The 22256-nt window shown below is 39.1% G+C and overlaps 1 protein-coding gene across 3 annotated transcripts in view; it reads right to left on the bottom strand.

The window, feature by feature from the left end:
* The window catches only part of myocd (myocardin), a 165724-nt gene that overhangs the window by 13612 nt on the left and 129856 nt on the right, over positions 1-22256 (bottom strand). The window contains exons 1-2 of one of the 3 annotated variants that reach the window (XM_038304362.1): positions 20435-20824; positions 13083-13148 (exon numbers count right to left, since the gene is read on the bottom strand). In XM_038304362.1, the coding sequence (XP_038160290.1) occupies positions 13083-13148; positions 20435-20489 (121 nt within the window). In that variant the 5' untranslated portion in view covers positions 20490-20824. Of the gene's footprint in view, positions 1-13082; positions 13149-20434; positions 20825-22256 lie in introns of those variants that run through there. The other 2 variants (XM_038304361.1, XM_038304363.1) reach the window with 2 other exon arrangements.

Here is a 22256-nt window from a genome sequence, read left to right as displayed (position 1 = left end):
AATTTCTCTCCAATCCCGCTTGGTTTGGCCTTTATGGATAACTGGATTTCTGGTTTAGGAAACTCATTGTTTCCTCCTCCTCAGTTCTGGTGTATAATGTAGAAACTGGAGTTTTCTATAAACGCAAGGAAAGCAAAACAAACTGCCAAGAGGTTGACACCAACACTGAAGAAGCTGCCAGAATTTCTGCCAATTGATGGTTATATTCTACACGTCTCTGGATGAGTCATTATGAGTCTAAAGCGGGATTAAAAAAATCTTTTACAATTAGTTTTAGCATGATAAACTAAAATTTGGGTGAAAAAACTTTCTTACATAAGTAAATTTGATGAAAACACCCAACATTGATGAAAGAACACTGCCCCCAATGGAACACAGCGGTAGCAGCATCATGATCTGCAGTTTCTCTATTATAAAAAGCAAATATTGACATATAATTCACTCGTTCTTTGCAGCTGTGCTGCCCAAGCTTCAGTGCGGTAAGTTTTAGCATCAACTAAGTGCCCATGATAGTCCCTTTCTGGATAACCTTTACCCTGCAGAAGCTGTTTAAACAAATGTCTCGGACTTTAGAGTCTGATAAAGAACAAAAAAAGGTAGAAATTGCTGTCTTAAAGCAACAACTGGTATCACATCTTAAAGTTACAGTCAAGAGCTGAGTGACGCCCTTAAATAAGAGGACAGAGCAGGCGTGTCCTTACTGACAGGGAGCCTCCTGTGACATTATGGAATGCATTAGTTCATTGATTATTTTTTTTTATGATTGAATAGGAGCGACAGTGGCGTCGGATGTAGGAGTTCGCCCTGAAATCGAAGGATTGACTCCGACTTTCAGTGTCGTTGTTTCCTTGGGCAATACACTTCACCTGCATTGTCTACTGATGGTGGTCAGAGGGCCCGGTGGTGCCAGTGTACGGCACCACCGCTTCTGTCAGTGAGGCCCAGGGCAGCTGTGGCTACAATGTAGTTTGCCACCATTAGTGTGTGTGTGAATGGGTGAATGACTGAATGTAGTGTAAAGTGCTTTGGTCAAGTCTCCTGACTTGAAAAAGCGCTATATAAGTACAGGCCATGTACCATGATTGAATAGATTTTTGCTGTTAAAGGTTTGGTTCTTGCTAGGAAACATTACAAGTGTTGTCAAAGCCTGCTGTGCCCAGGTAGCAAAAACCCAAATATGGTTGGGATCTGGTTTGTTTTTACTAACAATTAGAAGTGCATATTAAACAAAACTTTTATCATTGAAAAATTAAAACAAGAACATTAACATCAAGATTACAGTAGGGCAGTATGGATGAGAGACGGGGGGAAAATGTAACAGGATGAGTAAAAAAAACAAACAAAATACAACTAAAATTTTAAGGTGTGGCATACACTGAGATATTTTCAACTGTTGCTTGCAGCCCCGACTCAAATTGTGCGAATTAACCAGAGTTCAAAAGTTCACAATTTGCGGTGTATGTCCTGAGACTTTACGATGCGACGCTCAGATGCAATCTGACTACTCACAATGTCCCTATTCAAAGACAGGTCAGGGCCTTGAATAATCCTGACATGCAAAGCAATAAATAGAGGTAGCATTAGAAGAAAAATCATGTCACCGCTTCAGTTACGAGCCAAGACCAAAATATCAAACAGGTTTGATTTTTTTGAGACCCACGAGTTGTGATCTGGAGCTTGTCGTGAGGTGCCAGTCACCTCTGCCCCCCTTCTATACCGCATGACTCAGAATTTGGACAGGAGTCGGCCTGTTCCCTAAACTTTTTTTTGCACGACTGGAAAATCGTGTCAAAAATGACTAAAAATAGCATAGTGTTTGCCAAGCTTTAGGGTTTATCAAAGTTACATTCAGGAATCAACTGGGGACCTTAAATCTGTGTTTTCAAAGCCAGTTATTAGCTGGTTTGCTAATTTATTATAGTGATTAGTGAACACAGTCTTTCAGGCTTAGGTGTGTATTTCTTCTTAAACAACTGACAGACAATCACGAAAAAAGGAGGCAATCAGATATCAGACATACTTACTCAAAGAGGCAAGAAGCCTTTAAGAAAAATGAGGAGAGATGGTCCCCTGATTAGATAGGCATTTTATCTGTAGAGCTTTTACCTCAAAAAAAGTAATTTCCAAACATCCATCCATCCATTATCTGACACGCTTCTCCCAATTGGGGTGCTGGTGCCTATCTCCAGCAGTCAATGGGCGAGAGGCGGGGTTACTTTCAAGCAATGATTTCTAAAATGTTACATTTGAAAAGTTTATTGGAATATTAATATTTATTGTTAATTTTTCTGGTGCTTTTATATTGTTTATATCAGTGCTGAAATTATATGGTATCTACCAAAATGGGGCCATATTCTCCAGCCCTATTTCACCCAAACTGAATCCTATTTTTTAACATTCCAGTGAGATCAAGAATATATGTAAATCAAGATTAGAATGGATTTTTGACAGGACATTGATGGTTTTTAATGATCTGACCAAAATTCAAAAATAAATCTGACAAAATGTCAGTAGGGTATCCTCAGACGTGCTGTGGACAGGAGATTCCCATGCAATCTAATAGAATTTGAGAACCTTTCCATACAGAATGCACCAATATTGCAAATCTAGGATGTAAAATGCTGACAGACTATTATCAAAGACTAAATGCTGGAATAATTAATAACATGCATTACCAAAGTTTTACTTCAAAGGTATGAAAACATCCCGATCATTGATATTGTTTCCCCCCCAACATATTATGACCCAATTATATTCTAGTCAGTCTCTATGAAATAAAAATGTTTTTAATATACCATGTTCTGTCTTTTTTTTGTTCTGTCACAATTTTGTATTTTGATTTGTTTTACTGTTTTTAGCACATATTTTATTCCTTGTACTGAATCTTGATTAGCATTATGAATAAAAAATATATATTCTATGAAATATTGAATTAAGAAAATATATTACATTTATATTACATGTCCAACCCTAAAAAAATGAATTGCTTTTAACCCAATTTCTTAATTGTTTATTCCACATCCAGTTCTTGCACTTATTTCTGGATGTTTAAACTACAGCTGAAGCACTACACATGCAGGCTTCTTTGATTCGCCTAATATTTAACATTGCTGGGCAGGTTTGGTTCTAATGTGTGCCCATCAAAGATTCAAAGTGTTAGAATAATAAGCAGAGAGACGTGGTTGGTTAGGACTTTTAACCTTCCACAGTCTGTTTCTCTCTGTTAAATCCAGAATAAATAATCAGGGTCGGGGGGAACCCTGCATGTATCTAAAGCATTCTGTGGGCTGAGTCAATTCCCAGCAGAGAACTGTGGAACTGTGAAACTAAATCAGGTTGATTATCTGAGCGTATGAAAAATACAAACACACTTATTTAGGCAAATATGATTTTAGTTGGAGATTTCAAAGAGATGGCATGGGATTGAGGTTGACTTAAAAAATAAAGATATCAAGCCTGGTCCTGGACATCTGAGTTGGAATAATACTGTTTAATGGGAACTTAATCAGATATTAAACAATTTATTTAAAAGTAAAAAAATTTTTTCCATTACAAAGAAAAGAGATATTTAATATTAAGTCTCAGATAAAGCAAATACTGTTCTTCATATCTCACTGAGATCAGTCCGATGTCATTTCCACGATATCAGCTCTTCAAGCTTTTCTTTGCATGGTGCTTGCTTTCTTAGCATCTGTGTATTTTGATAGTTGCTCCTAGTGAGCAGAGTGTGAAGTGGCCACAGCTTGGCTCCCTCATGGTTCCAGCAATTCAAGTTTTCAATACATTATACCTTTTGATGGCAGCTGAGTTTAGCTGAAGATTCATGAGTCATTTAGAAAAGCATAGCTAAGTTTATTTAGACAACCAGTCCTTTAAAATGTAGTCTATAGGCTATTTCTATCAAACTTTAGTGACCATAACAAAGAAGAGAGTAGTAGGATCAGCCTCAGTAAAATAGAGTTATATTAGCTAATGCCCTTCTTGTCAATGGAGATTTCCTACCCCAGTCCTTGCATCAATTCCCATGTGTTTGGTGTTCTTAAAAGAATGTTGAGGTTCCCCAAAGCTCCAATCTTGGACTACTTTCTTTTCTCTTTACTTTTTCATAAAGGTTAATAAACAACCTGTTTCAACATGAGTCTCCTCAATCAGATTATGAAAGATTACACTTGTGTGATGTAACTATGCTTATTAGGTGTCATAAAGTAAAAAACATTTAATAATTCCTCTAAGCTTCCTCTAATATATTTTTGATGGATATTTTTAGAATTCACAATTTTTAAAAGGTAAAGCAACATAAAGGCAAGAGGTAACAATATTTTCTGAATTAGTTGGTTGTTTTAATTGACAAGTTAAAGGTATGAAAGAGGATTTTTCTCAGAAATTAAGTGTCTAGATTAATCTAAAATGACTTAATTGATGGCTGGCATTCTTGCACTTATTGTCCCCCCCCCCCAAGAAAAATTAAATCCATAAACTCTGGCCACGTGATGGGGCCTACAAAACATTGGCTTACAAAACATGTACTTATGCAGGCTGCAAGCGTAACTCATACGCTTTTTGGCTGTTTTTAGCTATTTGTTCGCTCTTTTGTGTAAACTGGAGCATCAACGGCCAAAAAGAATCCTGACAAACCAAACCTTTTTTTCTATGCAATTGAATAGAGGAGAGAAATTGGGAGAGAACGGAGGCGGCTAACTGTGGGTTTAGGAGATTCTTTTCAGTGATGGTGACCCCTAGTGAGCAAAGGGGTCGGAAAATGGATGCTTTGGTTGCAAAAGCTCTACTGAACAGGTAAATTATATTTAATTCTGCAGTAAGTTGTAGCAGCAGCAGCGAGAACACACCAACATATTGTAAATATAACTTGCAGTGATAACGCCGGCAGAGATCTCTTCTTTTTATGGGGATTTCCTGCTGATTAGGTGCATCCCGACACTTTGCTGCTTCTCTAGGTGAAATACAAACGTACCGGCAGAGGGGTTTCCAGCGTAGAGATATGTTGTGAAGGAGGGGGCGCTGTCGCATGTGCATGATTCAAAAATACACAAACAGCCGTTGGACATATCTTCTACTACAAAATCATCTTTCCTGAGTTTATAACAACAAAGTATGAAGAACTTAGCAACCAACAAATTTTTACAGAATCTATACAATGTAATTCCTAATTTCACAAAATTAAGAAAAACAACAAAAAGAAGTTGAATAAAGGAGAAATAAACTGCACAAATGGGTCTTCTGGGTGGACAAAATCATTAAGGCTGATGTTACTAGAAAGCTGTGAAAGCACAGCTTCTAGATGTGGTAACATTGTGCCTGGGTATGGGTTTATGGCTGCAATGTCTGTGCAAAATGAAATGTTTTTAATGTGTTGACACAATTTACATTAAAAAAAGTATGTATGGGATTTATTAGCTTCCTACAACACAATGAAATGTTTGCCTATGATCAAAAATATTTGAATATTAGACAAAATGGTGGTAGTGTGATAGTTTGAACCCTGACGGATTGCCGTAGATTCAAATAACTCAAAATTTCTCAAAAAGTAGATAATCTCAAATCGGACCAGCTCCCCAGTTTGTGACCTTAAGCTTAGAAATCTTAAAGTACATCATTGGCTTAATAAACTATCATCCATAGGAGAAGGTGGTGGCAAAGTCTGGTCAAGTCCTGATTAAAATAAAAAAAAAGATACCATGGCATCCATTCATGATAGCTGAAAAGTGCCTGGATGGTCTTGAGATTTTCTTCCTGTATGAAATTAATTTTTTTCTGGTGTTTTAAAAAGTATAGAAGGGACAAACAAAACTTTAAAGAAGAGTTTTCGAAAGGGAAAAACATTTCCTCCCAGCACTCTAATAGCACTTCCAATAGTCCCTATTGGAAGCAGTGACCATAATCTGATTATAGTAGAAAAAAACAATAAGGTAGATAGGCAAGGACCAACAATAATTTTTAAGAGATCATATGCATCTTTCAATCCTTATTCTTTTGTTGACAATGTGAGAGAAATATGTTGGTCTAAAGTGTTGACTGAAAGAAATCCTGAGCTTGCACTGTCAAAGTTTGATGATTTATTTCTACCTGTGATTGAGAAACATGCACCTTTGAGAAGGTTTACCCTCAGATCATCGAAAACACCCTGGCTGGACAAAGAAATGAAAGAAGCTATGAAAATGAGAGACCAAATGAAAAAAACTGCAATTATAACTGGGAATAAGGGAGACTGGTGCCTATATAGGAAAACAAGAAACGCTGTGACAGAGCTAAATAAAAAGAAAAAAAAGAATTATTATGAAGATAGAGTAAAGAAGGCGGGGAATGATTGCAAAAAAATGTGGAAGATAGTTAATGATTTGACAGATAGGAAAAATAGAACGCATCCATTATTTCTTGAGACAAACGATGGCTTCATAACTGGACCTAGAGAAATTGCTAATTATTTAAATAATTATTTCATTAGTAAAATAGCAAAACTAAGAGAAAATATGCCTAACCTAAGTAATGAAATATCTCACTTATTAATAAGAAACGAAATAATGAAAGGGTAAAGGATTGCCTGAAAAAGTGCAAAGATAAACCACCGGGTGTTGATGAACTGGATGTCAGACTTCTCAAATTGGTTGCTGATGAAATCGCTCCTGTAATTACTCACATTATTAATTTAAGTTTTATGTCTTCAGTGTGTCCACAAGCCTGGAAAACAGCAAAAATAATCCCATTACAGAAAAATAAGAAACTGCCCTTTTCCAGCTCAAATAGTCGTCCGATAAGTCTACTACCTGTGTTAGGAAAAATAACAGAGACCATAGTATATGAACAAATTAATAATTATCTGTCGATTAATAACATAATTTGTCACTCTCAACATGCTTATAGAAAGGCCCATTCTACAGCAACAGCACTAATTAGTATGTCTGATGACTGGCTTAGGAGTATTGAAATGAAAGATATGGTGGGAGTTGTGTTTCTAGATTTTTCAGCTGCTTTTGATTTAATTGATTTTCTGAAAAACAAACTGTAACATGTGGTGTACCTCAAGGGAGCTGCCTGGGTCCTTTATTATTTTCAATATTTACAAATGACTTACCATACATACTCGAAAGAACTAAAATAATTACGTATGCAGATGATTCCACTATATATACATCAGCAAGAACAAATAATGATTTAGAAATTATTATGAATAACGAACTAGTGGGAGTGGATAAATGGGTGAAAGCAAATAAGCTGGTATTGAATACAGCAAAAACTAACAGCATGATTGTGAGGTCAAATTACAACATAAGCAGTAATCATATATTGAATATTAATATCAATAACGTCTCGATAAGGAATGTACATGAGTCCAAGCTTCTGGGAGTGACGGTGGATAACACGTTATTATGGAGAAAACATATTAATAACATGATTGCAAAGATGGGTAGAGGAATCACAGTCATAAGAAGACATGCAACCTTTATGTCCCCACATATTCTTAAAATAATAATCCAATCATTGATTTTTTCTCAAATGGATTACTGCCCAGTCGTTTGGTCAAATGCCCCTGGAGAGATGCTAAATAAACTACAACGTGTACAAAATAGAGCTGCCCGAATAATATTGAAGTGTGATTTAAGGACAAATATCATAACAATGCATAAAAAGTTAAACTGGTTGTTGGTTAAAGACAGACTTTCATACTCATTGACTGTTATGATTAGAAATGTATCTGTATTAAAAACACCTTATATGTTATTTACAAACCTTACTTTTAGTTCAGAAAATCACGAATACATGACTAGGCATGCAACTGAAGGAAACTTTAGGTCGCCTAAAGTAAAGTCAAATGCCTTAAAAAGAACTGTTATGTATAGAGGTATGAAAGCATGGAATTTACTGCCGAATTACATTAAACTGATAACTGATTTAAGGAAATTTAAAAAATCATTGAAAGAACATTTATTAAATATAGAGGTAAAATACGATTAGGACTGTCTTCTTCACTTGCTGTGCTTTGTAGTTTGTTTTGATTAGTTTGGATTGTTTCTGTTTATGTATATGGGTATATATGTATATGTATATATGTATGTGTATATGTGTGTATGTATATATGTATATGTATAGATTATGGGAGATGTTGTTTTAATCTCAACATAATTTTATTTCATTTGTAATTTTTTTATTTCATGTTTTGTTGTTGGACCCCAGGAAGAATAGCTGTAGCTTGCTACAGCTAATGGGGATCCTAAATAAACTAAACTAAACTAAACTAAACTCTATGCTTGCTGAATGACAGTAAGAGGGAAGCTGGACGGGATATCACTGTTCCCATCCAGGTTTTAAGCATCTCTGCCCCGAAGACGAGGGTTTTGAAAGCATAAGCAGGAAAAAGCACTGTAAACCTGCAGCCAGCTATGGCTCTATTATCTTTATGAGGAAATATTAGATTGGATGTGTGTGTGGAGTCAGACCTGAGGCCAGCAGGGAGACAGTGAGCTTCTATGCGGGCCACACGCCGGTCAGGCCTGAGAGGCTGGGGTGGATTCTTGAATAGTCTAATAAACACCAGATGTTCCCTGGGTAATGTATACACAGACCCTGTGCCGTGTCCATCTCCCCAGCAGGAATAACACAGCAAGGCAGAGGCAGCCAGCGTTTGAAGATTCACATCTACAGAAGCAGCAGCAGGAGGAGCACAGTACTGTGTTGCCTTTGGAAATGTCTTATTTTTGGTGCTGTTGACAGAGTTCTGAACGTGAAAGTGTGATAAGAAATCTGTGGCATGGGTGAAAGAAACATCCAAACAAACAGTTCAAGCTTAATTCTCTTGCATCTGTGCCACTGCTTGCATCCGAGAGATAAACAGCCAATTGAAATTTCTTTTTTGAAAGCAAGCTTGGGTTCCCGTCCACCAATTGTGTTTCCCCTTGTTGCCTTATCTGTGACAGACTCCTAGAAACTGATAGGGTCTAGCCGGACCTCTGGATTCCTTTCCCCCGCACACTTACTAGGGCTTTATCTGGAGGCTGGAGCCTCTGTGAAATGGCAAACGGTGCCAGAGATATCATTCAGCAAATCCCTGCAACCCATGTGCCACATATTTACTGCTCTGATTCTGCAGGGGGAAAAGATGCACTGACCTTCCTAAATGCTAGTGCCACGACCACATTGCTTTTAGGGAAAATTTGTTCAATAAAATTCCTTCTAACTCAGGGCGTAACTCAGCTAACCCCTTATTATGTGAAAGAACAGACAGAAAATAATGCATAACTTGGATGTCAATGATGCATGAATCTCAGTTTCTATAAAGCAAAAACCTAAAAAGTTTGGAATTCATTTTTTTTCCGCCACTCCTGCCTTAATTCTTAAGGAATCACCTTTTTGCTCTGCAAATTCAAAACTGGAGCTTTCACTCAATTTTCTTAGCAAAGAGATCATTATAAACCACTTTATGTTGCCGTACAGAGAAAAAAAACATAATGTTCATTATGTAATACACTAAAAGGCTAGAAGTTAATTGTTATCTCCCTTGTAATGATTTATGCTGCTTCCCATATATGTGTGTGTGTGTCATTTCGGCTGCTCCCATTTGCAGAGATCACCACAGCAAGTCACTACAGCTTGTTTGACTTGGCAGAGTTTTTATGCAGGATGCCCTTCCTAAAGGAAAAGGCATTTAAACCCAGGTTCCCTCATTATAGTCACAGTTAAACCACTTTTAAATGGGGATTCTTTCCCATGAATATTCAAAAGAATATATTTTTATGCTGGGTTTCGTTGCAGTTACAGTTGAACAGAATTCCTTCAAGAGCTGCAGTGCTTTGCTGATCTAAGTATTACGAAGCCCCATAAATCGCAGGAACAACGAAGATTTAGGAGAATACTCTGTGAGCATAGGCCTGCATGTCATCCTAGCTGTGACTTATGTGACATTAAAAGAACAAAGCTTTCGTCTTGTAAATGGCAGTTCTCTCTGCACGTTGTCGTCCTCGGGTGTGCCTTCACTTTGATTGAGCGCGGTCCTGTAAACAGGTCCTCTCTCTGAATCCTGCCCAAATGCTTGCAGCCTCCTCTGAGGCAGAGAGCCTCTTCCATCAGGAGAACATTCCTGAGCGGTCACTCACCAACCTGACCGCCTTCTTGCTATTTGAAGCTACCAACTGTCTCCCGTTGCTTTCTGGCTGGATACATCCACCTGCTTCAACTTTAGATCGGCCTTTTGACCAGAGTCTGAGTTCATTTTTATTTAAATCTATTTGTAACATCAATTCTTTACCTGCCCTAGTTTCATAGTTATATTTTATTCAACGTCAGCTTCACTGATGGTAGATCATGCTGCTTGCTCTTTTTTTAAGGAAAATCAATCCCTAAAAAGTAACAGAAATCTACCAATGCTGTTCTTTAACCAGAAAATATAGAGGTAGAAGTCTCCTCCAGATCAATAAAACACTTGTATACTTGCCAACAAAACCCAATGACCTTCTTAGTAATTCGGTAAAGATTAAGATCAACTTTGAAACGTCTTCAAACTTGGAAAAAAAGTCCAGTGGTTTTGGGTTTTTTTTACCCTTTTTTTGTAGAATGACTATGACCTGGATGCTGAGAATCTTCACCAGCATCACATTTCCTAACCAGGATGAAAAGTTCATCTCAGAATCTAAGGTTCAGAAATCAGTCTGGACCTGGTTTCCAACACCCTAAAGCAAACTTTACTAGAATTGCTGATAAATATTTGATCCCTTGATTCTATTCTATCTTGATTATTAAAAGCCGTTATTGGACCCCTATCTCTCGACCACCACGCCATAGGTGTTGTCACAGTTTTGCCACAGGTAAGTCACCTTCAATGTACAAGTAATGTCCATTGCCTTAAGTGTTGAATCTTTGTCATTTACCCACTGGCCCTTACCAATGACTGAAAGATCAGAGAAGCAAATGGCCATGTCTTAGAAATAAGGTAAGAAACTCCATAGTCTCCGTTTTGAAGAACCTCCGTTACATCATGCTAGAAGGAGACTGAAGGGCAGACCCAGAACACATTGGAAGGATTATATATGCCCTCTGTCCAGGGAATTTCTTGGAATCTCTCAGAACATTCTGGAAAGAGGTGAAGGTATAGGGATGTTGGAAGTTCAGATGAATGAGGTATTAGAGAAGCAGCCACATTTGACAGTTTATGTCAGCCAAGTATATCCATCCATCCATTTTCTGTCACACTTATCCTAAGCTGGGTCGCGAGGGGTGCTGGTGCCTATCTCTAGGCATGGTACTCCCGGGACAGGTCGTCAATCCATCGCAGGACAACACAAACATTTATTTAAAGAAACCAATGAACCTAACAGTCATGTTTTTGGACTGTGGGAGGAAGCCATAGTACCCAGAGAGAACCCACACATGCTCAGGGAGAACATACAAACTCCATGAAGAAAAACCAGGAATCGAACCCAGATCTTCTTGCTGCAAGGCGGCAGTGCTACCCACTGCAGCACTGAGCAGCCCTAACCAAGTATAATACTTTGTAAATTAATAATCACTCCCCTTGGCAGTTTTTAATTTTTGTTACCTCACAGTATAGTATACTTGATAATAAGGGGTATTGTGTTCCTAAAAACAGATATTACAGTCTTGTCAAATGTTGCAACTTCTTTGCGGTTACTTTTGGCCTATAAATAGAGGTGCAGTAGTTGACTTAAAAAAAACAAAACCTGACAGTACAATACGAGACAGATAGTTAAAAAAAAAGCTGCACTGGCTTCTATTGGTCCTATTTCAAATTACAAAAATTTACAAAAATAAAACACAGCTGTTAAGAAACAAACAATCAGTGGCAGTGGGAATGTTTTAGGAGTGTCAATCACACTCCTGTACATGCTGCTCACGCCTCTCAAAGCATACAGCTGATACTAGTGTTCAATATCAAGACTACCGGTATGCTGCAGCTGTGCTTCAATGGAAAGCATATCCTACCAGTGAATATGTCACAGCTGTTTATTGGCTATTATCAGGGGTTTTGCTGATTAGCCTGCGCCTTCATAGCAGTCTCTGCTGTAGGGGGTGGGGGGGTGGGGGGGGGGGTGTAGGAAGGGGTTGTAAGCGCAGTGATTGCCATGGGGAGGGACCTCTTATGCTTAACTATTCAAACAGAACTCACTGAAATAATGCCCTTTTTCCCCATGTTCTTTTCATTTAAGGATAATAGATTTGATGGCACTCTTTGGGAACATCAAATATGATACTTTTTTAAACCCTGCCTTGACTTGTACAATTCAATTCAATTCAGTTTATTTATATAGTGGAAATTCACAACACATGTCATCTCAATTCACTTTACAATTCACCAGATCATACAGTCAAATTGATTCAAAGTTTTCTATCTAAGGAAAACCAGTTGATTGCATCAACTCATTGACTCAAATGCAATCCCTCACACTAAGCATGCTTGGAGCGACAGTGGAGAGGCAAAATTCCCTTTAACAGGAAGAAACCTCTAGCAGAACCAGGCTCAGTGTGAGCGGCCATACAACTAGATAACTTTGTTCCTGGCTTGTTTGGAAAGCTCCTTGGTTATCTTGGTGTTATACCTCATGCTTAGTAGCATTGAGGCCCCTGGGGCCTTTCACAAAAGTTCTGATTATTATGAGAGATAATGTGACACTTTGACTGCACAGAGATGGGCTAATTCAGCATACTATTTCCCTTTTGAAGGTAATTGGTGGCGCCAGAACCTTTAAAGGACTTCATAGACCAGGGGTTGGATAGATATGCAAATTTATTCTTTAGTTATTCTTTTGCATATTTTTTTTCTTATTTAATTTCACAAACCTAAACTGCTTAGTGCAGATACATCAAATAGTTGTGATTAAAAGATATTTAAATTATGGAATGTTAAAAGAAAAAAACTGAATGAGGGTGAATAATTTTTTTAAAGGCTTTATATTCCCTGGGAAAAAAACAGCAAATTTTTGCTGCTGATCAAATCCACATACATATAAAGGTTACAGTGAGTCCTGCTCTTTCTGCTGTGGACAAAAAGTGTGAGGGAGGAAAGGTACGTGTGTTCATGAAGGTGAGGCATTTCAGTGCTGGAAGACGTTACTCACGAGGCATGATGCCCTGGTTTGCCAGCTGCTCTCGTGTCCTCCTCTGCTGAAGTCTTAACTGTAGCACTGATGGAAAGAGAACAGAAGGAGCACAGGAAAGAGGAAAGGAGGTGTGAGGAGGCAGGTGAGGGAAAGAGGAAAATAAAAAAAAGAAGCTGTTTCAGAATCATCTGAGTTTAATCAACCTGCATGATGAAGCTCCTTATAAGAGCCGGGGTGTACAAATCAAGAAATAAATACTTTAAAAATCACTTTCAAATATAGCTCACATGAATGTTTCAAACCCCCCTTTGCAAAATGAACGTGCACACACCATCGACATAGAAAGAAAATAAGAGATTGAAAGCTATTTGATTTATTTTGTCTGTAAATATTTTGTCCCTCTAAGGAGGAGCATCAACTGCCTTGTTTTCTATATTACAAAAGCCCCCACACCCGTCATGATTTAAGCCATTAGAATGCAATGTATGCCTGAAAGGAGGAAATTCTCATATTCAAATTTATCATGTTTCTTTAACCAACACATAATGAAAGCAGTATTTCATTTTCCTTTTCAAAGCTAAATAAACCTGTGCTCTATTCCCTCTCTCATAGTTTTCCAACCAACACTGAAAAAATTATGCAAACACTTTTGGTTTATACATATTCATATTTAGTTACTTTAACTTTTGCTTAAATAGTTTTATGTCCTACCTTGCTAACATGAAAAAAAAATGTGTTAAAGTAACTAAATATGATTAAGTATATTCCAAAAAAAGGTGCATTATTTTTTTCAGTGAAGGAAACTCTACATTAAAGACTTTGTGTGACTTTTTTTTAAATTGTACAACTCTTTAAGTGGGTTGAGATATTTAGGACCGATATCAGAGAAAAGATTAATGGTATGTTTTGTAATATAGATGCCCTTTTCTTTATGACCAATGGAAGGATCAAAGCTTGATGCATAATGGCACCAGGAAAAAATTACAATCTATGGCTGTGTTAATGATAAAGCTGTTTTATTTTCCTTCAACCTGGGTGCATCTTGAAAGCATTTTTCAAAAACTAAAGCTTTGTCAACCAATATTTAGATTTTTCTTAACTGAAAAAAAATAATGCAACCACTTTTGACATTTATTTAATCATATCAAGTTACTTTAACACAATCATTTTATGTCCTATGCTGCTAATATCAACAGTTGTGTTAAACTAACTAAATATGATTAAGTAAGTGCAAAAACGGTTGCATTATTTTTATAGTATTTATCATAAGCATGTCGATGTTTCATTCCAGGGATTCAGCTTTTTATGACCTTGAAAGCTTGCTTGCCCAGAGTTCATTGCTGCAGGACACTTTGCATGAATAGGTTGTTACTTCTACTATCATGCATGGACCTGCATGCTAGCTGAAAACTCACTTACAATGATTTACTGCCCCCCAAAGGCCTGGAGGGTGAAATTTACTGTCTTGGTCTTGTTAAAAGTAGCAGAACTAAATTGAGCCCCTCTGCGTTTTGCTAAATTGCGATAAAATTCCAAGTGCAATTAATTGTCCAACCTTAATCACTGCCTTTAGTTGCTTCAAAATAAATAGGAATAATAACAGCAAACTTGGTTTGAACTAGCTACACTGTTAAGTTCATCCAAGTCAAGACAATAAGACTATCCTTATTTTCTTGACTCATAATTTGCTCAATAAATTCTGATATTATGTAAATAGTATTTTAACATAACATACTGTATTATGACATATACTTGTTAGACCAACACCCAAAAAATCTACAAAAACTGTTACATTTTTCATTATCAAGTTGGAAACTATTATAAAACAGCCTTTTCCTGTGACAGAAATATTTATTAAAGCAAGATTAAAGAAAAAAAACAAAAACAAATTTGAATTCATGAACTGAAAGTATGGGATAAATATTGTCTGAATTACATTGTTTACAGAATGCACTCAAAAAGATATCTCTAAATACCATAGTTGCCGACAAAGCAAGGACTGAGTCCAATCAGGTGCTCTCTTTCACAGCACACCGTTTCTCTTGCACCATCAGTACCATGCATGTCCACATATGCATAAAGAAAACATACATACACTCACACACATGCAAAACAAAACTGCTTTCTGACAAATATTTCTGCGAACAGGATGTAGGGAAAGATAAACACAGCTCCTGGCTTTTAAACAGATCTGCAAGGCAGTGTGTGGTCCACGGCATGTGTGTACAACTCTCCCTGCTGTGTCTGCGTGTGCGTGTGCAGAAGTGGCCTAGGTGGGAGCTGGAGGTCGTAAACAAGAGCCTCCTCTGTGTCTGTTGGTCTGCTTGCGTCCGTTCCTTTCGTCTCTTTTGTCTCCGTGTGCTTTTCCTCCTGGCCGTTATCTGGAGGTCTCCTGGTCTGATCCTGGTGTCTGGGACACAAGTATGAAATGTTCCCGCTCCGCCTGATCACGCTCTGTTCGTCTCCTCTATTGTTAATCATCTCACTCAGGTGGTTTCAATTCCTGCTCTTCTGGCTGCACATGTCAGGAAAAAGCTCCAGCTTTTTTAACGGTTCCAGTTTGACGTGGAGCGGAGCTCGTTCACCACAGCGCGGCTCTATCACTGAAGAGCACCTCAATTATGTAACACCATACCCGTCCCTTCTTCATCTGACATCTGCTTTAGTTTACAGCAAGAGAGGGGTCACGACCTGTAGCTCGCTACATCACAGAGAGCAAACACAGGCATTAGTCGCTGACTGGAAGCTGACCAAAACATGCAACTGATACAGCCACTGTCAAGGACGTTTTTCTGTTGACTGCTGTTGACCAGCCTCCTCGGTGTACATTTGTTTCTTGGAGAAAATGCTAGCTGAGAACTACAATATGATTAATAATGGAAGCTAATTTGTTTCTTTTCCCTTTACTTTTTATTTCTTGAAGGGAAAGTGTGGATTTTTAAAAACTATCACAGTTTATTCACTAACTCAGACTTATAAAAACACTTCTTGTCAATGTATCTCATGATCCTACTATTATGTTAGTTGCCCTGTTGAATGGGGGCACCCCATTGGCTGCAGTAGCAAATGTCTGTGCTTTATGATTTAGAATAGAATTCAACTATATTGTCATTACACTGTCACAAGTACAAAGTAAAGAAATTCACTCTTTGCATGTAACCCATCCCCTTTGGAGAGCAGTGGGCTGCCATTGTGTGGCACCTGGGGGTTAAAAGTCTCTCTCAGGGATCCAGAGTGACAATCCGTAGGAGTGGGGCTTGAACTCACCACCTCTCAGACTCAAGCGCACTGCCCCAACCACACGGCCACCACTGCCCTGCCAATTTATACTAAAGGAAGAAAGCAAGAGAGCTTCAGGTAAGAAGTTTATTGTTTATGCCTTAAAGTCAGAAGAAAATCTAAGGCATAACACTTTAAAAAGCTTAACTCGAGTCTCACTTAGTTCATTTGTTTCATATCTGCAAACCAAATCCTAAAAAATAAACCCTGAAGCATTCTTTCTGAACACCTAAGGTACTGCCTTCAAGCCGTTTTAACAAGTATGTATGTCGGTCAGCCTTAATCTCCTTGACACATGCAGGTTTTATGTCTTATTTTCTTTGAGAAAGCAACACTGAAAAATTATCCCGCTCTACATAGTGCTTACTGACAGGTTATCAATAACTGTGCCTAAGAAAGCACAGCAGCTGCCATACAGTCTGTTCTTTCTCCAAAGTGTTGCCTTGTTTCGTACTGCAGAGCGCACGGAGAGCCGAGCCGGGCCGAGCCGTGTAATCAGAGATAGCTGAAACATACTGTTGATTTTGAAACCCCAGTCATTTGTTTCAGCCTAGGATGTCTTGATAACAAAGGCCATAAAAATCGACGGTTGATTTATTGTCCATTTCTGTGCCTCCCTCAGAACAACCAGCCCTGACATCACACTTTTACGCCAGAACTCAGACAAACTTAGAAGAACGGCCGCATTTGTTAACCACATGCCCCTAAGCTTTCCCTGACACAGACAGGAATGTGTCGCTGACAGATGTATGAGCATTGCTGTCTACAATCTCATAAACAGGTGTTTCCAAATGAAGCATAAGGTTTATTTTGCTCTAATACCTCCGTATGAACTCAAAATCCACCTTAAAACACTGTGAGCGTATCTTACCACAATGCTTTGGCCATTTAAGAGTCAGACTTATGAACAAGAGCCAGAGTCTGACTGTAGGGGAGAAAGCACTCCACTATAAAAGTGGAAGAAAGAAAAAAAAAAGACAGGAACAGTTAAGGTTTTTCTTTATGTGCAGCCAGAATGCCATTCACTGTCAGAACACTGTAGTACATGTTGCCTGGTTGTACAAGCTATTTAAATGTGCTTAGTGTAAAACTATTGAAGCTTAATCAAAGTAATACAATATAGTTTACTGACACAATAATGTGCATTATTTGTAACAGCCTCCTAAACCTCACTAAATGAGTGGCAAACATAACATTAAAGTAAACCACATTTATATAAAAGGGTATTCTGAGTCATTTTATGTCTTTACTTTTAGTTTTTATTAACATTTTTAGAGATTCCTCAGAGATGAACTAGTGATATGTTACTGATTAAAAGAGTAATGTTTCCATAAGTATGTAGATGATTTACAAGGAGGTGGTATATTCACACAATCACCAGGGGGAATAGCCAGTGGCATCATGAAACATTTCAAAGTGTTGGCAGGCAGTAACCAAACCACCAAACGGTCAGTTGTAACACAAAGTGAAGGTTACCAGTCACATAGAATTCTTCTAGATTAACACAGAGAATCACCCATAGTTGTTTTATGTTGAGGAATCTTATATAAGCTTTACATAAACGTTAGAGGATCCAGTGTGATATTTTTAGATGGGGAATGCCCATTGGGTTCAAATCTGTAAATAGCTAATTCTGCTGCATCTACCAGGTTTCCTCTGTTTGTTAACTAAATGCTGATTTATACTCAGAAACCATTATCTGTGTGGGTCGCAGTTAACACAGATTTGCCCCGCCCCTTCTGCAGACTCTCTGCTGCACCTTTCCAAAACTGTAGGTGACCGCAGACAGGAGGCCTCTGATTGGTCAGCCCTACATCCACTCTACACTATGCGTATTTCCTGTAGTGTACCTTACAGGTTTGTTTTGTTTTTATGACCACCATTTTGGAAAACAACTCGTGAAGATGGACCAGCTAGAAGAGCGAGGTGCGCAAGAAAGCTGGGACCCTTTTTCCACCTGGATTCCCACTATTTTTCGCCTTCATGTCCCTCTGTTGTCGAACAAACTTGCCACCACTTCCTCACCGCCTCGGCCGTATCTAGACCCACACCACTTCATGATTGTCCCTCTTGCGTTGTGGCGTGGAATAACATAGCGCAGACCAGGCTTCAATGCAACAAGCTCACTGCGACACACTGCCGTTTAGTGTCCAGATGCAACTGCTTGGTTTGTTGGACTCATTAATCAACCTCTTATATCACCTATGCCAGTTTTGGGCGTACCAGCTCCTTATCAATCAAATCATTCACACAACCTAAAACTGGTCTGCAAAAGAAACAAATTATGTCCAAATTGGTAATTTTTTATTGTATTTGTGTATCTTAAGTAAATCCTACACTGCAGTACTAAAAGTTTTTTTGATCGGGTTTGGGTCCTTAAAAAAGTACAACTTAAGAGGACATGTTTTAATGTCCCTGCATGTATATTAAGAACATCGGCCACTACTGTTTGGGCTGTTAATCAATTCAGTATGAGCAATAGCCAGTGACATACTTAAAGAAAACCGTACGCACCATGGGAGCTTATAAATGAGATCTTTATCCCTCCTTTAAGCTTCCACAAAGCAGAGGCAGTTCCCATGGCTTCAGTAACACAGCCAAAGTGTGGTGCATGCAGAGGCAGTGGAGATAGTCAGTTTTCACATAGAGAGCTAAACGTTCCCTTAGGCGACAGGCAAGTAGCGGCGGTTCCCATGGCTGGGATCATGTAGTTCAAGCGTGGTGGAAAAGTATCAACAATTGCTGGTTTTCACAGGGCACTGAATGTCACTCAGAGTGCTGCAGCTTAAAGAAAACTGTAAATTCTCCACAGGCTGATTGTGTCAGACTCCCTCCTGTCTTCAGCAGTTAGCACATAGAGATTTACAGGCCGTCTTTCTTCTGTTAGCTCACTCATGCACTCATAAATCAGCTCGAACGGTCACGTCGGTTGTTATATGTATCACCCGGTATTAACTCCTCTGACTGTAACATCAAGCAGACTTTAGTTTAGAGTTGTTATCTCTACATCTGTGCTGCATTAGCCCTTCAGAGCATTTGGGTTAGAGCAACACAGCCTCTCTAGCAGCTTTGAGAGAAAGGATTTGTAACAGGAGTATTCTTTTTTTTAAGAAATATCCCACAGCACAGACTGTTCATTTCCATCAAGCTTCTGTACATCAGATGCCTCAAAGGAAAAGGGACATTTGGCCTACAATCTCTGGAATGCAGTAACCACTGACCGACAAGAGTGGAAGCTTGAAGAAGAAAACTGCTCTCCACACCCACTTACTCTCCTTGCATTGTTTAATTTGGAGCCACAGCACTGATGCTCACTACCATCAGTTACATTTTCCTCAGGGAGGTGGCAGTGTTGAACAGAGTACACACACTACAGTCATATAGCAGAAACACACACAAAGGATCACAAATTGTGCTTTTAAATATAAACCAAAGAACAAGAAATCCATTGGAATTGCCTGCCAAGAGTATATCCAACCTCTCACCTACTGGCCTCAGGACTACCAGAACGGGTAGAGTACCCTCTACCCATTCCTGCCAGGATTAGTCGGGCACTGAAAATGAATGGATGGGCAGATATTGTTGCAATGTCTATACACAGAGAAGGGAGACTAAAAGGTACACACGGTCTTTTGTGCCAAAAGCCATATTTAGTTGACCTCTGACCCCTCTCCAAATCTTATCAGTCAGTCATTGGACAGGGGAAATCTGGACAATCTCCCGCTGCAGCAGCATCAGCTGAGAACAAGTGCAACAACCTCTTGAGGCTTTGCAAGCATTGGGTTACATCTACAAGGAGGCAGGTGGACTTTGAGGGATCCTACTAGCTGTAAATCCATCACGGTATGACAAGGCATGCCGTTAGTCACGGCTCTCTGAAGACTTACTCTAGTGTGAACTGTAGCTGGACACACCTGTTACAATGCATCCACAGAGATGGTACATAAATGCAATGATGCTTTGTAAGAGATTTCACGCGAGTCTCAAGTGTTGGCTGGAAAAGTGTTGCATGATCAACAAGGTAGAAAACAAAAACAATTTGCTGATAAATGGAGAATGCACACTCGGGAGCAATCAGAAAGTGAACTTACCTGATCTAAACTTGCTTCGTATCAGTACGGAGTGCTCAGAGCTCAGAAGAGTCATAATGATTTCAGTAAAGTCCCAGCGTTCAAAGATTTCAAAAACAAGCCGCACACATTCAAGAAGTCATACACACTTCTAGCCCTCAGGCCACCTCTGGACCACAGACTCATGGGAGAAAAAGTTGACCCTGGATGCCTCATCAAAAGCTTGATAAGAACCTTAACTTGTAAAACTGTATGAAGCCAAAATAGTTTCTTTCTAGTTCTGCGGCTCTCAGCTGGGGTGGAATCTAGCACTCCTCCGTCTGCTTCAGCTCTACTCGCCTCTGCTCTCACCCCACAGCAGCTGATGTGGGAGTGTGATTTTGTGGGCCGGCGAGGTTTTGGTCCCTTCTGGCTGAGAGCTCTGAGCTGGGGCCGGGGACAACACACAGAGATATGCCCTTCTCAGGGAGGGGCCAGGGTTTCCTCCAAGCCCCGCCTGCTGCAACCCAGAGGCACAGCAGGGTTTGGCTGATGACTTCTTCCTCCCTTGCCACCAGTGTAAATATATCTGCCTATCAGCTAAGCCGACTGTCATTAGTGAGGAAAAAGGCAGATCTAGATAGAGCTCATAGGAAGATAGGGGAGCGCAGATACAAGCAGAACAGATGATGATGAGTTTCACTTCCTTGGTGTAGAAGTAAAATCAAAGTTTTTCACTTTAGTTGACATTGTACTCACAGAACAAGGTTTTAGAGGAGAAGCTGCTTTTATGAAAGCTTGCATAATCTAATAGATTTAAGCTTGCTAATATGCTTATTTAGAAAGGAAAATCCAAGCCTTTGTCTTATGCCAAAAGACCATCAGGATAGATGGCGGTGTTTCGCTCTAGTCTGTCACAACAAACAACAATTAAGGCCTTATACAGTATATGCCATCATAAAGCTGGGATCTTGAAATATTTGGCCTGTTTTTTGGCAACTAACTCATCAATGTAAAGCAAAGAAGGTCCAGAACATAAAATCCGTCTGAATGGAGAATAAGCTTCTTTGGACGATTGTATTAGACCAACACAAAGAAATGCCTACGTGTGTGATGAAATGTAAAATGACTTAACAGCTCTGAGAAGGTTGCAAGCACCCGGTTTGATCCCCACAGCCTCCACTCTGGGTCCCTGAGCAAAACCCTTAACCCCACACTTCTCCCCGGGTGTCACACAATGGCAGCCCTCTGCTCCCCAAAGGGACGGGTCAAGAGGAATTTCCCCATTGTGGGACAATTAAGGGATTTACATTAAAGTTTCTTTTAAGGGCAAACACACACAAGAACACTTTGTAGTAAATAAATATGACTTTTTGCTCTACATGTAAAAGTCTTTATGTTTCCCAAAACCATTACAGATAATCTCTCTGAAAATGTCTATCCCATACTGCTTTAAGCTGGGGGCTGATGCTGTTGGGACAAAGAAGCAAGTTTGGATTTGATGGTATTAAACACAGGCCAATCCTGATACCTGGTTAGACCAATTGAAGGCTGAGGTGGAGCTTTAAGGGCCCACATATCTGATTAGATTGATTTCCTACGGTGCGCTGTCTGCACAGACTGTTCGTGAACATTTCACTCTTCTTACTTAAGCATCACTATTCTTACATTTTCCTTTCTATCATGTCATCAGCATTTGAGGAGGATGAGCTAATTTTCCTGCCAGCTTTAACTAAAGTAAAGAGACAAAGATGGTTTGTGATACTATTAAACCATTGATGGGACAAAGAAGGGGATGCTAATATGCTGGTTAGGGATCACTTCTATTACTTCAGGATGAATAGTGTCAAGTGTAATGAGCTTA

Source organism: Cyprinodon tularosa, unplaced genomic scaffold (genome assembly GCF_016077235.1).
Source record: "Cyprinodon tularosa strain WSP-4 unplaced genomic scaffold, ASM1607723v1 ctg531, whole genome shotgun sequence".
Lineage (NCBI taxonomy): Eukaryota > Metazoa > Chordata > Actinopteri > Cyprinodontiformes > Cyprinodontidae > Cyprinodon > Cyprinodon tularosa.
Note: the sequence above shows the minus strand (reverse complement) of the source record. Positions and strands in the feature narration are given on the sequence as shown.